Source organism: Rasamsonia byssochlamydoides (assembly GCF_041956645.1).
Source record: "Rasamsonia byssochlamydoides strain NRRL 3658 unplaced genomic scaffold VTN77scaffold_64, whole genome shotgun sequence".
NCBI lineage: Eukaryota > Fungi > Ascomycota > Eurotiomycetes > Eurotiales > Trichocomaceae > Rasamsonia > Rasamsonia byssochlamydoides.
Genome location: NW_027192447.1, coordinates 61943 through 79175, shown reverse-complemented (window position 1 = coordinate 79175; position 17233 = coordinate 61943). Strand labels below are relative to the sequence as shown.

General features: G+C 47.3%; 3 protein-coding genes across 3 annotated transcripts; 1 reads left to right on the top strand and 2 right to left on the bottom strand.

The window, feature by feature from the left end:
• Positions 1-1076: 1076 nt before the first annotated feature.
• VTN77DRAFT_7756 (uncharacterized protein) lies at positions 1077-2235 on the bottom strand (the record flags this gene model as incomplete). Its single annotated transcript, XM_069424179.1, has 2 exons — positions 1077-2039; positions 2110-2235. The coding sequence occupies 2 exons, from the start codon at positions 2233-2235 to the stop codon at positions 1077-1079; spliced, it is 1089 nt and encodes a 362-aa protein (XP_069275140.1).
• Positions 2236-2831: 596 nt separating this feature from the next.
• Positions 2832-5320, bottom strand: VTN77DRAFT_7755 (uncharacterized protein; the record flags this gene model as incomplete). The annotated part of the gene is made up of 2 exons (XM_069424178.1): positions 2832-4306; positions 4756-5320. The coding sequence occupies 2 exons, from the start codon at positions 5318-5320 to the stop codon at positions 2832-2834; spliced, it is 2040 nt and encodes a 679-aa protein (XP_069275139.1).
• Positions 5321-7135: 1815 nt separating this feature from the next.
• On the top strand, positions 7136-7699 carry VTN77DRAFT_7754 (uncharacterized protein; the record flags this gene model as incomplete). Its single annotated transcript, XM_069424177.1, has 1 exon — positions 7136-7699. One exon carries the CDS (start codon positions 7136-7138, stop codon positions 7697-7699), a length of 564 nt encoding a protein of 187 aa, XP_069275138.1.
• Positions 7700-17233: the final 9534 nt, after the last annotated feature.

The window sequence follows — 17233 nt, the reverse complement described above, 5'->3', positions numbered from 1 at the left end:
GCTAGAAAAAATGTCACAGTATCAGTATCGATGTTAACGTACAGCTTCTCTTATCTTATTATCAGACCATAAGGTACAGAGGAATTTATTTTATTTCATATGTCAGGTACTTTTTCTCGAAAATAACAAAAAAATTATCTGAGTAGTGAATAGATAATAAAAAATCAAGGTTAGTATAGTATTATAACTATTATTCTTGTTGGTATTCCTTGTTATTGTCATAATCATTATTATTATCATTATTACTATTATTATTATTATCGTTGTCTCTACTTCCGTAGATATAAATCTATTTCAGATCTCCTGAGCTAGAAGTCGTCACAGAGTCATACCTTCTCTTACTTTGTCTTAGATACACCTATTCTATTTCTAGGTAATTTATTTTTTTTATAGTAGTCACTTTTTTTTTTCGAAAAATAAAATACTATATATATAAACTTAAGGAAGGTATCAAATCAAGGTCCATATCATCCTTGTCCTTGTCCTTGTCATTATTATTATGATATCTAGATATTCTGACCTCCTGACCTGGAAGTTGTCATAGTGTCACAGCTCACACTTTCTCTCATCAGACCTTATATAGGTATTTATTTTGTATACTAGTCACTTTTTTTTTTCCTCAAAAATAAAATGCTATATTTATAAACTTGATGAATGCATCAAATCAAAGTCCATATACCCCCTTATCATCGCCAATTGTATCTATCTATCTACTCAGATAGCATGATCTAGGCTAGAAGAAGTGTCACAGCATCACAGTGTTAGTATTATACCTTCTCTTAGTCAGGCCTGATATGGATAGGTAATTTCTTTTAATAAATATTCTTTGAAATAAAATACCTACGTCAAACACAATGAATGCAATGCATTGAATCAAGGTCAATATTGTCCTTATCATCGTCATTGACTTGATTGTCATTATATCTATCTAGGTAGATATATATCTATCTATTCATATCGTCTGAGCTAGGCTAGAAGAAGTGTCACAGTGTCATTATGAACTTTCTCTCAAATAGACTTATTTCTGTGTATGTATGTATTTATTAGCGCCCTTCAACCAGTCTTGTCGCCAACCATCAGAGTCTGTTAGCCGCTCCACTCGACTGAGCCGGAAACCCAACTGTAGACAAGATGTTGTCAAGCGAAGCCGGCCTCTCGCGCAGCTCATTCCACTCCGCCTCAGCCTTGACCATCAACGTGCCCGCGAGGATGGTCCCGTTGAGGGAGACCAGCCCGGCATCGACAGCTTCTTGGGCGGTGGCGCTGTTGCTCGCAGCGTCGATGGAACCCAGACGCGCATGGTCCCGTCTTCGGGGACAGATCATCATCGTTGAGATGGTCATGGCGAGGTTGTAGCTGATTGCCGCTGGGCCGGAGGTGCGGTTGCTCTCTTCCTTTCCTTCCAGGGAAGACGAATCCCCCGGTTCACTGGCGGAGGCAGCCTCCACCGCCGCGCGGTACAGCGACAGGTAGATCTCATGCAGCGTCTCAGCAGACGGATCCCTCGGGATCGAAAGCGCAAAGTGCGTGAAGGGCAATCTGGGCAGCTGCTTGTAGCCTGCGCTCGTCGTGATGGCTTGTGAGGTCGAGAGCTGGTCGATCAGCGGCACCCAGGGGTCAGAGTCGGGCGCTGCTGCTTGCGCCTGCATGTCCTCTACAGGCAGGAATTGCAGGTGTCGATGCGGCTGGCTCGCGCCGCTGTGTTGGCCGGAATTGAAGAAGGCGAAGAGTCTCCTCTGCGGCCTGCCATCATCATCATTATTCTGCTCGTTCCATGCCGTCAAGCACGCAAACGTAGCCGCCAAGTCGTCCTTCTCTAGTAAATCGGTCTGCGGTTTGTACTCCTTCGTCGCGAGGATGAAGTGGTTGGGAATAACAGGGAATTTGTTTAGGACCAGTATATGGCTCGGCTGGGCACGAGGGATTTCAGCGACGAGGAGGTCTGGAGGGGGGTCTTGGAAGGGGTCTGGTTTGGGGCCATCGCTGCTGGGCTTCGCGCCGGGCTTTTTGGCTAGGGCAGGACAGTAGCGTAGCTGGTACTATAATATTGGATCAGTCAGTAATTAATAACGCAGCAGTAATTAATACCGCAGGCTGGTATGTACTCACTGCAATCCCCCCCACCTGGATGGTGGTGAGCTGGGTGGGGGAGAACACGAGGTGCCCCGAGTCTCTGGCGGCCGTGAACCGCTTCCCGACGAGCGCGGGGAGGCTCTCGGGAAGTCCTAGCAGCATTTTGCGGGCAGCCAGCGTGGTTGCAATGGCCGCGTTGATGAATACCCAGGTAAACTTCTGAATGATGTGGAAAGGAGGACGGTTGTCGGAGAGGTCTGGAGGGACCGACTTCAGAGGTATTATTTTAATTGGTCGACTTGGATGTCACTGGGAGGTACAACAGTACAGTACAGTACATGTCGATATTATCAAGGCATCTTCCCGACAACGACAGAAAATCTCACAGTTTATTTATATATTTAAAGCAGTGGTATCTCATTTTTTAAAAAAAAAAGAAAAAGAAAAAGAAAATAAAAACAACCTTTTTAGTGTCCTTCTCCCAGAGTCAGACATCATGCCTCATACAAACAGATGTAGTATAGTATCACAGCCGAAGGAAACGCTGCAGCAGACCCAGAGATTAGAATGAGAACAAAGGAAATAAAGAAAGCAAATAAATAAATAAAAATTAAACAATATCCAAACCAACATCGCTCGAACGCTCATGCCCATGCCCATGTCATGTCATGTCGTGTCCATGCCCAACATATAATACGCAAACCATAAGATACATCTGGAGTATAAGGAAAACAGACGGATAACAGTCGTCATGCTCATTAGACCATAAACTCATCGAGATCAACCTCCTCCACGTGGCCGTGGGGAATATCCGGGAGCAGCACCGCCGGCTGCCCCATGAGTCCGTTCGAGGAGCCGCCCAGCCAGCGGCCTCGCTCCTCTTCGGTCGCATTCAGCACCCCCTCCGCACGCTTCAGCGTCTCGACATCCAGGTCGGTGACATAGGCGTCGCGGTTGGTGCCGTCGCCCGCCCCGCCGGGCAGTCGGAGTCGCACTTCGAATTCGTTGCCCAGCATCATCTCGTCCTTCCACAGACGGCGTTTGCCGCTGTAGACGCAGAGAACCCGTCTCTTCATCTTCATCTTACTGCTTGGGCAGCCCCATGACTGGGGATAGTTATTCCGGTTACCTCGCCTCCGTGAGACGGCCGCACGGGGCTTGCTCGCACCGCCGCCGTGACACTTCGTGACGGCGCTGCTGGTTCCCAGAACCGATCGAGAAGTCGAGTTGGATCCCGGCTTGGTCGTCTTCAACGAGCCCTTGCCAGAACGACCGTTGTGAGAATCATTAGAGTCATTATCGTTGTCATCGTCATCATCATTATACTCATCGAATCGATCAGCAACGCCCATGATGGGAGTCGTCGGCAGGTTGTGTTTCTCCATCGTCTTCTTCACTTCCTCATCGGAAGCCACCTCGGCCAGCCGCCGCTGGTTGATCGCCTCACTGGGCTCTTCTTGTTGCACCACCCGGAGGACGCAGTCATCCAGATGTTCGTAGAAGTCTTGCGGGGTGCTGAAGGTGGCCGAGCAGGTGGAGCACTTTCCAGTCGCGTTCTCACTGTAACCCGACAGCTTCTTGTTGGTCGAAGACGCGGCCGGACTTCTCTTGCGGCAGTTTGGAGGAGTCTGTTCGACCCCATGCACCGACATCAGATGGCGCTTGAACACGTCCGCCCGGTTGAAGCTCTTCTCGGCAGCCGAGCCAGAGCCAGGGCAAAACCCACAGACCATGGTACCTTTGTAGTGGGTCAAGGTATGTCGGTTCTTGTCATACTTGCGCGCAAATCCTTTCAGATGGTACTCACACGTCACGATTGGGCACTTCTCCGGCCGTTCGGACTGATGGGTGAGCATATGCGCTTTCAAGTCCTTAAAGACGCGTCCGCAATCAGGAAAGGGACAGCGGCCTTTCTCGCGAGCCTCGTCATCGCCATCGAGTTGGCTGATGGCTGGGCTCTGACGCAATCGAGGCGACTGAGAGGGAGAGATGGAGGACTGTCGCTCGAAGATGTGGCCACCTTGTTGTGGGAGGCCAACCATATAAGGAGATGCCATAGGTAGTTGTTGCTGCGGCAGCTGCGGCGTGGGGAGGTTTTGGTGACCAGGCAGTGGCGAACCGACGGACGGAGACATGAAGCCGGAGGCGTGGACGAAAGAGGCCTGGTCTTCAGCGTATGACATCGTCGTAGGAATCGTCGGCTGACGTTGCATCGGCTGGACTAAATAAGGATCTGCAGGGACCGTCAGCACTGAACACGGTATAGACTTGTAGAAGCAAGAAACAAGCGAGCAAACAAACAAACAAGCGGATGGCTTAGAGATTGGGTATAATAAAGAAATGTATACAGGAACGAAGACAAGGAAAACGAACACGATGATTCCAGAGGCGGCACGAAATTGCCACTGCTTTGACCAACGAAAGAACGCTGAAAATGACGTTGGATTGGTGGTCTGAAAACACTCGGAGAAGTCGTGGGAGTCTCCGCAGACAGAGAGGGAGAAATTCTGACCCCCGAATTGGACGCGGACTGATAGAGAGAAAGTCGTCTAATGGGCAACCGCGGTGAAGGCGAAACAGAAAAAGAAGAAGAAGAAGGAGAAATAAAACTGGTAACACGTTCCACACTCGAAACAGAAACAGTCGAAGGAGACTGGACTGAAGAAATTCTGTCGCACTCACCCACGAAGTTATCTGGGAATTTTTCTGGACTAAACGCTGAGTCGGGGTCGACCGTGCCCCCGATCTGGTTGCAGTCATTCGAGACGAGGTCGTTCATCACCGCGGCTGGGAGTCCCAGCCCATGGTTGGTGTCGATCCAATTCTCCGAGAATCCATGGGTGGCCCCTGAATAGGGCGACCCGATGGCTGACGAAGCGGCGCTGGCAATTGAGGGTCCCGAAGCACTGGACAGCGTTGACATGTGCTCGGGGAAGTGAGAGGTAGCCATCGGCGGAGGTGTAGAGGGGAAGGCCATGTGCATCTCAGGAGTCGACTCCACGTACATGGACGGAGTGTCATAGTACGAGTGTGGCAACGACCGGGCTGAATCCTGGCTCTGTGAGAGGGGGTGAAAATCATCGTGGTGCTCGAAGGGAGTATAACTGAATGGCTCCATGGTGGCCGAGTCTATTGGTTGCGCAAAGAAGGGGAGGTGTTGCCTTCGAGAGGAATCCAAGGCGAGCATGTCGGACGAAGAATCAACAGGAAATAAGACGAAATCAGATCCAGTCTTCTGCCTTTGCATGCTCCTCTTATAGATGAGTTTTACTGCTAGGCGCCAATACCGGGGTGGAATACTGTCGGAGTCTGGACGAGGGGGGAAGATAGATTCGACAGGTATCTGCTATGAATAGAAAAATACCAGAGATTAGCGATCAGACCCTCATACAAGCGACATCACCAGATATGAACAAGAGGCATACCACTGGAGCCTATCGAGACAAAGCGGGCCGGTCCGGTATTGAAACGTGTGGCGCCTCGTATCGGAGATTCACAGCGAAGGGAAACGGCGGAAATAGATGCCTGATGAGTGCTCGAATTGTCGAGCAGGAAGCAGAGGTGAAGTCTTGCGCACTTGCCCACGACGTTCCAGGTCTCAATGGCACCTAGATTCCCTTACTGAGGGACACAGGTCCGACTGGCAAGGGCAAGGCGAGGTCAAAACCACCCACTGATCAGAAAGACATGGAGTGTTGCTGGTTCGTTTGGGTTGGAACAAGTTCACGACCAGGTCAGGTGTCTATATGGAGGGGAGGATAGAACGGCACCCGCAGAAATCACAGCCACAGACAAATACAATTCTGAAGATAACAGACAGATGACTATCAAGTCCAACAGAAGGCACGGGGAAGGGCGGAGCAGATTGGTATTAAATAAATGTGTTCGCATCTCCAGAGCTGGCGTGTGATTGCTGGCCCTACGAGGGACGCTAGTTCATCTACCACTCCACTGGACCCGGATAGTGATGGAGGACTCCGTCGAGCCTGAATGCACAACAGGGACCGGGGGGGACGAGTTAGTGCCATTTGGCGGGACAGGGAGGGTGTGCAGCGCACCCACTTGGTGGGCAGCGCAGACGAAGAACTGAGATGCTCTGTTGTTACTTATTACTAGGCGACTGCGCCAACAGGGGGGTGGAGAAAGGATCTTTTTTACTTAAGAACTAAAAGTAGGTAGCGGCCAGGGACCAGCAGGGATCCAAGGGGCTTGTGCGGTGCCCAGCGCGCCCGGGGGAACGGGGAATCAATTTAGAAGTCATTCCTCGCTAGCAGGGTGGCAGGGCCTGTTAGTCCGCACACCCTTGCAAGTGCAGACCGCCCAGATGCCTATCCAGCGCTCTCGTCTGCCAATCTGGCACCAGTCAGCCAGAGGAGGATGATGAGCACGATGCCCTGGGTTCGCCAAATGGGAACAAAATAAGAACACGATCTACCCACTGCAGAATAGTATACCTCACCGTGCAGATTGCACAAAAACAAAAGACACAACAGAATTGTGCACGATTCTCCGCGGACCACACTGGATGGAGGTGGTTGACTTGTCGCCTTATCGATATCCACCACGCTACCTGTTACCGTACCAAACCAGACGCACAGCCACAGATGGAGGTTCTGCCGTAATTTACGCTGTATTTCGTACAGGTGTGGCAGTGACCAAACCGTGACAGGACGCATTGATCAGGATTACTCGACAAGAAGGGAAAGAGCGGTGCTGGCGCTCCTGCCAGATGAGGACTGACTGTACGAAAGCATGCAAGGCAACAGCCTTGCAGCGCGGTTACCTCGAGGGAGTCGAGGCTCCGGGTCTCATTCCCGTTCTGGTTTCCGCTCGAGCATCCTTCTTTGAAGACCTTAGGCTACTTCTCCGGTTCCCCATTCCGTTGCAAAGCATATCTCCTCTAAGCTTAGATTAGCGAACGTGGCTTGACAGTCAACAACGAGAGCGTTGTGGCGTGTACCAGCAGACACTCTGAACGTTTTGTTTCCTTCTAGTCTATTGACTCCATCATCATCCAGAGTCATAATTAATACTGAGTCATCAATTCAAAGCGGTGGATTTGATGACTGCCTCGTGGCAGAGTCATGATTGTCAGGCATGTCGATCTTCAACCGTGCACTTAGGCTCCATCATCGCGGAAATGGTTCGACAGTTGAGACAGAAAACGTCAGGAACGGTCGGGAAGGGAATGTCTCGATGCGACGGAGTACTGTCTGTACATCCTACTATCCAGGTCGGGCGGAGCAGGGATGGCATCACAACACGTCCCGTCAATTTGGGTCGGATGGGCAGAGCCTCGACCCAAGCAGGCTCGCAGACAGGGCAACCGCGGCGCACCAACCAGCGGCCGTGCAGCGACTTCGCTGGGCGCTTGGACCGAGCAGGCTCGGGGCTACCAACCAGTGACGCGTGGGAGTCGGGACGTGCCCGACGATCGCTGCCAGTGGCCCGTCTGGGGAACGACTGGCGGAGACGCGGTGCTCGTAAATTGAGCCCGAACCAGTTCGTCCGGGCTCCCAATAAGAGCCGCAGACTGTCAGATCAAGCGAGTATTCCAAATCCTCAATCCTTCGGGGCGTATATCAGGAGGCAGCAAACATTGTGTACAACCAGAGATGAATACTAGCTGCCCTTTCCAGTTTCAGATTGCTGTGACGAGTGCTTAGCGAACGATACGACATATTACAGATACAGATAAAACGCACAGGACTCTATGAGGCTTAGGTAGGTTAGGTAGATACGAGCAGACCTATAGGGTATCGACCTTACTTAGCGAGGTAGCACTCCATAAACAAACCTGAGTGACGGCCGGTGGAGAAGACTGCTTGGCGAGGTCCGCAAGGCTGAGCAGGAATGCACATTCCAAAATAATCTGTAAACGATATGTGATGAACGACAGGGTCCACTGGCGGAAGAACGGACTGGACCGCATGATGTGGTGCATCGCATCGGCAAGGTCAACGTGGCGTAACCTTGATCTCGACGCATCTAAACTGACTGGGAAGAACACACTCTCTCTAGGTCATCGACGCTCTTGTCGGTGAAGAGAGAGAGGCCGAACCGCCTTGGCGCCACACAGAGTGGGGCCAGTCTGGCCTAGCCACAGCGAGCGGACCAATACTTGCTCCGAGTGCCCGAGCAGAGGCGCTGCGATTGGCGGGTTCCAGCCACGCCAATGCCGGTGAGGATGGAATTCGAGGCGCAGCACCTATTTTTACACCGCTCTCTCTCTCCAGGACTGTCGGTGCGGAGACTCGAACAGGACAAGCCTTAGCCAGATGCCTGCTGCTGCTGTTGCCGCATTCTAGAAGCTTGTACAGATAGATGCCCGTCGAGGAAAAGAATGACGATGACGTGCAACTGTCGTGGCATTCTTTCCATCAAGTTAACCCGTCTGACCGACGTTTCATCTGCATCAGCACCTACTTTTGTAGCAGTAATAGCGGTGGGATCGAGCGCAGCCCTACGGCGGAGTATTTCCTCCGTGAGAACCTTATCACATGACTAAGCGGCTCTTCACGTTTATTCCCGAGTATTGTTATGATTATTTTTATTTCCGGCCGTGCCACACTTCCCGACAAGCGAGCTTTTTTCCCTCTGGAATATTCACATGCACTCCGTATATTCCGTACTTCTACTTTCTACCTAGGTAATTACTAACAGATCGTCCTCGGAAATAGCGGGTTTTGCGGGCTCATCACGGCGTTACCACCGCTTCAGCTTGGATGATATATCATAGTCGTACGGAGTAAAAAAATAGCGGACAGGTCCATCAACCACCAAGAGATAGAAGACTCAATTTTAGAACCTTTCTATTATTATTATTGTTGTTATTGTTGTTGTTGTTGTTATTTTTTTATCCGTTAGGTCTCTCGGGAATCGGGAAAGTATAATATCAACAAACAGCCCTCGTGCTTGCGGCAAGCCTGCAATTACCTATCTAGGTACGGAATACGCCATAGCTTCCGTTGAACCCTGCTGTTTTGAATGAACCGTTCGTTGTGGGTGCCAAGGGCGGGTGGGACTGGGACTGGGACATAATAGTCAGTCAGTCAGTCATTATTCTATTCGCCCGCTAAATATCCCCTAGATAACAATAGGATAAAAGAAAATCCAATCTGGATCCGTATTGTTGTTAGTAGATAGATATGTGAGGCAGTCAAGCCAGTCTATGAGAATCTGGCCATTCGTCCAGTCCTCGAGAAAACCAGCTTACTTCTACTGATTCAGGAAGCGTGCCACTGCCGACCAGTGATGTTTGTTGCACGCATCGGCCAAGCCAAGCCTTTAAAAAGCTTGGCTTGTCCTAAGTTGCCTAGGGCTTACTAAGTTCCTAATTCGAGAGCGGAGTAGACATTAAGATCCCCATACCGAGTATTCCGTACGGAGTATTATTATTATTCAGAAGCTAGAAATCGAGCATTTGCAGAAAAAGAATAATATCTCCTCGCAATTAATTAATAATTCGGCGCCGAGGGAACGGAGATGACTCGGAGAATTAATTAATTGCATCAACTGATAAGCGCATTCCTCACACGGGGGGTACTGTACTAACGAATCCAAGCTCACGGTTTGGCATTTTGGCCCCTAAGGGAGAGAACTACCTATCCTATCTATAACGATAAGTTATAACTATAGACTAGACATCAATAATGGACTGTCGTACGGAGTAGTATGGAGTATATTCAATTAATAATGCCTGGGACAAGGCCACCCACCAATCAAGTCTCAGTCAACAATCTCAACACGTGTAGAATTATAAGATTAGATATCTGAGGGCGCATGGCATGTAGATCTATATATCACATGGTAGTAAGTTGCTGACCCATCCAATCAAATTCTATTTCTGGGCTTGTTAAACCGGCATCTGAAACAAGTACGTACATACCTAGGTATATAGATAAGCAGGTGGCTTTGTGAAGTGGTCGATTAATCATTTCATACCCTAGGTAGGAGGTAGGTATTATTCGGTTCTTGGCTTCTTGGCTTATCACGGGTGGAACCATGGAACCATCGGATAGCACACGGAGTACCCGAGTATGGATCCATGGATCTGATCCTCACGTTCCAGATTCTAATGATAATGCTGATCTACTGATCTACAGAGTAGGTACCTTTCTGAATGTTGCCCACCTAAAGTGGAGCTACCGAAGGGGACCTTGCCAATTTAACCTAAATACTTAGAAACGTAGCTATACAGGCCTTAACTCTGATTGATGTGATGTACATACAGTACATATTCAGTAACCATTCAAAGAACAAGTAAACAAACAAACAAAACGAATACTGCAAATAGAAACAAAATATCTCCCCCAGCTAGCTGATCAATATCAGGACTGCAGGTGCCCAGAAAAGGTACCATACGTAATGTACTGTACATACATACGTAGAATCATCACAGAACAGGGGAATAAGGATAGGAGGAGATGTGATGTCCTAACCCCTGTAAAACCCTCTATCTAGAAAGACTCAATAATGAGGATGTAGTCTGTTTTTTTTTTTCTCTGTGGGGTCCAAAACTCAAGCCGTATAGTACTCTATATTCCGTACAAAAAACAAGGCTCAGTGGAAACAATGAGCGCACAGATCCCCGAATTTAGTTTTAGTGTTTAGGTCGTGTCCTGTCAATTGACTCGGCAATTTTCTACTAGCGATCCTTCCCACCACGTGGAATGCAAGTGCAATGCAAGGGCGGCCCCCAATTTATCTGCCTTCACCCACCTAACCTATGAGCCTTGACGCCTGCCTTTACTGCCAGTAGATCATGCACGGAGTACATGATCTGAGACAGATATGGAATGGTGATGGATCTACCAATATATCGATATATCTACTCTCCGATCTTGGCCAGAACTAACACTCAACTCTGTGCGCACCTGTATACAGTACACAGTACACAGTACGCAGTGTCAGGTAACAATCAAGCTAAGTATGTACAAGTCAAACCACGGCAGTCGAACCGCAACAGGCAATATGCAGCATGCACAGCACATGCGGCAACAAGATGAAACAACGGCTTGGCCGCTATGCAATGGATCTTCTGCACTCCACGGAGGTTAATCATCCAGCAGACTAGGTAGGTATCTGCATGCAGGACGCCTAACACTTCCGAGTGGAAAGTTAGTTTAGTTTGGACACCTAGTTAAGCGAGCGGACACGAGTCAGGAGTCGTCAGGAGCCGGATCATATAATTGATTGATTGATTGCTGGATGGATGGATTGCCTTCTGGAACGTTGATCGAAAGGTGCTAGCCTGCCAATGGGAGCATCACTACAGTGTTAGGTACTGTACTTAGACTGAGCTAATAGAGTGTCTCAGCCTTAGGTAGGTAACTATCTGACTAGGTAGATAACAAGCCTAAATTAAAGTAACAAAAAAAAAAGTCTCTCTTATCTAATCTGAATGCACGTGGCTAACTCTGTCTGGGGTCTCCCTGCAGGGTACTTCATAGGAACAATCACTTAACTACATGAATTAAATCAATTTTTGGGGCCAGATAGATAGACGGCCGAACGACGTTCCAGAACTTCGACTCTTCCAGACTGCAGTATGCAGCTAATAATTAATACCCTTAGTGACGTCTGTCTGCCTAGTCTCGCAAGCCCCACTGCGTGACAATCGCTTCCAAGGAAACTGCATTAGTGACTCTCCGTCGAATGTTCCATTTTCCTTCTATCCGGGGAACCAAGCACCTAGGGTACATGCAGATCGGGGAACTAAATAAACTGCGGGCCAGTCTCGAGAATCCGCCTGTCAGTCACGCAGCTAACCGACCAACCGCATGCCCCTGTATACAGATAGTATGGATTGTGTAGTACAGGACCAGAATACGAATGTCTTGTATTATTCGTGCTTTCCGAAAGGTGTATGTATGATTCTAGAAGGGTACTGTTCTCTGCAGGTTGGTTTATTCTGGCGGAATAGTGCATTAGTACATAAGTCTGTCTTACCGACTTACATGTAACTTAGGTACGGAGTATATGATGACGACAGTTAATCACGATCGCTCAATTCATATCTGCTCTGGTGTCGATTAATTAATAATGCGAGCGCTTCTCGTCTTACATGCATGGATCTGAGTTCATCCACCTGTAATATCGCATGGATCCCAGGTAGTTAAGACCGGAGCGATCATTTAAGACCTGAGATAGAGGCGGGTGTCAATAGCGTGCCTGAGCATGGGTGGGTTACATTGGAGTTTAGACTTACCTACCCCGGCATTTCATAGTAATTAAAAAAACCCGACAGGTGCAGGACTCATTATTTGTCCTGGACCCTTGTTCTCGGCAGTAGCCACTCACTCTTCTTATCAATAATTAGTTATAACTCGGTCCTCCAGACGGCGTGTACGGAGTACGAACTAATAATTAGTCGACTACCTAGCCCCCGCCACGTGCATGGGGTGGTATCGGAGGGTACCATGTGCCACATGGCCCAATTTCCTTCTTCCTTCTTTTCTAGAAGGATTCTGGAAGGGTGAGAATTTAGAATGTGATCATTCTTGCAGGACGCATTAGTTAATCACCCTGTTGGTCTGGTCTTGATATTTCATTGGACTGGTCTGGACTGGACTGGACATGTGTGACGATGACGATGACGATAACGATGACGGTGCCAACAAGTCGACTGCCTGCCCTAACTCGCTCCGGTGGTGATGGTGACACAGGACCTAAATTCCAGACTTACTCACTCCAAAGGAGGGGAAGCGAGGCGAGGCGAGGCAGGTAAGACCAAAAGTGGATGCAATTAATTGTAGGCAGGTGACAAAGTCGCCTAGTGACCACTGACAACATGCCAATTTTAATTAACTCGGTCTGGGGTAGTCCCGTCCGCTTTTACAGGCGTGCGCGCGCATTGTTGGGGCCGAATTAGGCATGTCGTGCAGGTTGTGCAGGAGGGGAGGGGTGGGGTGCACCCTTAACTCTGCATACTCAAGTGGCAACTCGCTGATATGGAAAATATTCTTCAGAGGGGCAAAACGGAGTAATGCCGCCTGCATTGTTGTTTCTCTTCAGAACCGGTCAAGTGCCGCCCGATGAGTTAGTCAGTGGTCACGGGTCTTGCTATCGATAGTACCTATCGTATCTATCTTTGTCTCTTATCTCCCTCTAAGCCACACAGGACCCCTCTTAAACCCCTCAGACAAAACAGTCAAGAGTGAAACACTGCATGCATGCGATAAAAATAAATCCAATACCATACATACAATATTAATATCGAATAGTAATTCCTCGCTATGAACGCGACAGAAATAAAGTTCGACAATTTGATGCAAGATAAAAATAGATTACCACAAACACAACCCTTTTTCGATCGATTTCCATCTGAAACAAACAGGCCAAACAGAGATCAAAATAACCTTTCGGAAACACGGGACCCGTGATTCTATCCTCTTTCTGTCCTGAGCTTTCTATGAATAGAATCAGTCCGGCGAACTATCAACCTTACCAGATCTAGTAATTATTACCAACCTCAATTGGAGTGGACGCAGAACAACACATGGGACAAAAGATCCATTCCTTTTTTTTGTTACGACTCTTATTGCAAAATAATAATAGTAGCCTTGATGATGTTGTTGTTTTTAGAAGCGAGTTACTATGCTAGGTGCAGGATGCGATGCGGAGACAAATACGAGAACCCCGCAAACCCGCGAAACAAGAATCTAATAATTACTACATACGTACCCTATTAGGTACGGAACAGTCATCACAGTAATTATCAAGGATAGAGAACAGGATAAAAATATCATTTTCTAGATATTATTAGCAATTATAATTCTTGAATTTTTTTTTAAAAAAATAAAGATAACCGACTCAATCCACAATGACTGAAAGTAAGGGAGGTTCTCAGGAGTCTTGGAAGAGTACTTCTGTACCCGGATACCCATGGCGGGTTATACAGTACGAGAATGCAAACTAGTCTACATAATGTAGTTCTACTATTTTTTTTTTGACGAAGACGATAAAATGATTGAATTTTGATTAGACTAGAATAGAACTCCTAGTATGTCATAAAGGGACGACGGTGAGTAGTGAGAGATCAGGCTGATTTTAAGCCCCAAAAACCATTGTGGCCGATCAGTTTCTATCTCCTTCATTTGTTTCGGATACTTGCTTGATTCACAGGTGAGATTAGGACTCCGAGGCGCTGACATTATTATTGTGCTGCGATTAGTCGATGAGTTGTGTACTGTACAGACATCCTGCTGGTAAAGGAAAGCATTCGACACCGTCAGGTCATCAACTAATTTCTCAATTTTCAATCGATAACAATCGGTAGAGAATGGGTCTGGCAGTAATATCGATTTTAAAGAGCTCTTCCCGTGAATATCACTCTCTCCCGTAATAACCTCACGAAAGGATTGATCATTAGTCATCTTCTTGTTTCGTAGGCATTATTAACAGTCAGATATCTTATCATGGACAATGCTCCATCAGACTCCTTTACTCCCTTATCTGATCTGCCTGAGATAAGACAAGACGAGAAAGAACCCTTAATTATTAGCTCATTTGACATTCGTCACACAGTATCTACCTACCTACCTACCTAGTTAGGAAATACATATAATAACCTTATATAGTACTGTACATAATCCTAGATAGGAAAATGCGTCAGCAGTCAGATTGTTATTTGTTCGATGGAAGTATGCGCTCTGTGCCCATATTTGTCAACATTTACGGAGTTGTGTGGAGAGAATTGCGGAGAAAATATAGGTACCTATGAATATAGTTAAAGGATAGGAAAGCTTATTATACCGAGGGGAGAGACCTACCTGCGGGTCCCTACTCGAAGTTTAAAGATTCCAAACGGTAGAAGATTCCCGTCCCGGCAGAGCTTCTAGTAGAAGATAGAACTCGGGAAGTCATCTCTTTACGTATCCAGAAGAAATGCCCTTTCATGACATCTTTTTGTTTCAATTAACTTGGACTTTTTTTTTTGGACCCGTCTGGCCATGCTCAGGTTGTGTACAGTCGTCATATCGCAGGTCATCAACGTCCATTTCCGTATCATTTAACCCGATAGTCGGAGAAAAACAGAAAAAGGGGTACCTAGGTTAATGCCCATGGCTGGTCCAGACATAACGGAAGTTAAATTCCCACTGTTAAGTAGACCACACCGAACCGGAGCGTTTTTAGAAACCGTCATCCAGCTATCATGAAGGTCTTTGGAGGCCTTTTGACCATTTTACTATAGTAAACGCGAGTAATAAGGAAATAGTCATGTAATGGTCATCTAATAGTCAGTCAATAATAAATCTTATTTTCTTTTCTTTTTCTTTTGAGAAACATTAGTTACGGGGAATGTAAATTGAATGGTTTTCCTATAAAGTTGCCTTTATACGTTATATGTATGTATGTACATACATACCTCCATACTCCGTACATAACCTCAAAAGTTAGACAATTCACATAGTCTAGTAGTTAGGTTAAATAAGATAAATTCCTTGTCTTCTCTATAAATATAATCTCATTGTATAGGATAATAGATTGTGAAATTATGATTTAAATCTGGCCTTAAGTAAAAGATGAAGAAGCTTTACAAGATAAAATATTTTGATAAAGTAAGATAACACTAGTAAAGTTGTTCGTCTGTCGATAGTTTCTAAAAACCCACCCGGTTCGGTATGCGATCTATGGATCAGGTCCTACCTGCGTAGGTACCTCTTTTAGGTCCAGTCGATTCCCAACACTTCCCAACAGGGCTGTAGAATGACACCGCCGGAAGGGGTCGACAGGGGTCATCCTTGCGGTGAAGGAAAAAAAAAAAAGGGGAGTCTTAGATGGAACTCAATCGAGCAGGACAATGAAAAGTAACAGCCACATGGACACGAGACGAATCATCGATTGCTTTAAGCGACCTTTGTTGGGATCTTCCTAGACGGTGGAAGGTCGAGACGTCGAATAGGACTGTACGGAGTACTCCATATTCCGTACTTAGTAGCAGGCTGGTTGATTTCCTCTCTTTTGATTTTTTTTGACCCCTGTATCAGTCCACTAACGAGGCTAATGGTAACAGTACGACAATAATGCAACAACGCTTAAGCAGTAAAAATCAGACAGCGGTCTAGAAGTCAAGACCCTTTCATCATTATTGATGGTGCTGTTGATCCATATTTTGATTGCACTATCCCAAAGCAAGCCCACTGTCCTGACAGGGCTTCCGGAGATCAGTGGAGCTAGAAGGAGTGCGGAGTACTCCGGAATAGTAGCTCCAGCCTCCAGTACTGCAGAAGACTCCACTTGGTAAGCTGCCTAGCATCCTAATATTAATCCTAATTATTAACCTACGTAGGGTCCTCGTACTCCGTAGAGGACTACTCCGTACTCATCTTTCTGTTGGGACGCGCCAGGATTAAAATTCCCCAGGGGAAGCTGAATCGTATTGTAATCGATGGTGAGGCGTAGTCAGATACGTTGAAGAAACCAATAACTACCTGAGAAAGGCTGCTATGGAATTCTCCACATCGTCGCCATCGACATGCTGAATTTCTTCTCTAATGGTCTAGCTTAAACCCTTGTCTAGACGTGAGACAAACGGACTAATATACAGCATGCCAGCATTCTTATCGTCAATAACAAACAATGGCATCGGACGTTGGTAGTGGCTTGCGCAGATTCTACCGTATACGCAATTGACTGGTGGACGACTCACGAGATGTCGAAAAGGGGGCGAAGAAAGGGAATTTTGTCGATCCACGTGGGCGGCTCTGAACCTCTCCTTATCCCACATTCGGTTGCAGCGCCGATCTTGCATCATATCACCTGGATTTGTGTTCAGAGTACGGAGTGCCTATACTTATAGTATATGCTATATTGTGGAAAATACTCCATCTATACGGACTATAGAGAAGTATCCTCACCGGTATAATACTCCCTGCTCGTTGTGGTTTCCAAAGAAGTCTGCACTCGCCGCCTCATCTCTTCCTCGATCGCTTATCTTGTTCACACCATCGTCCAGCTAGGGAGACACTTATTAGTCATCCCAACTCTCTAAGTACTCCGTACGGCTGCAGTCGACATGATCCGCGGAATTTTGCATGGTCGATCCCTTCGCTTGGGTCCGGTCAACCCAATAAATCGACATCAACTAATTAATGAGACACTGCAAGGCCAGCCCCACGGAAAAATCGGAGATTGAGCAGGGCAGGGCAGGTCCAAT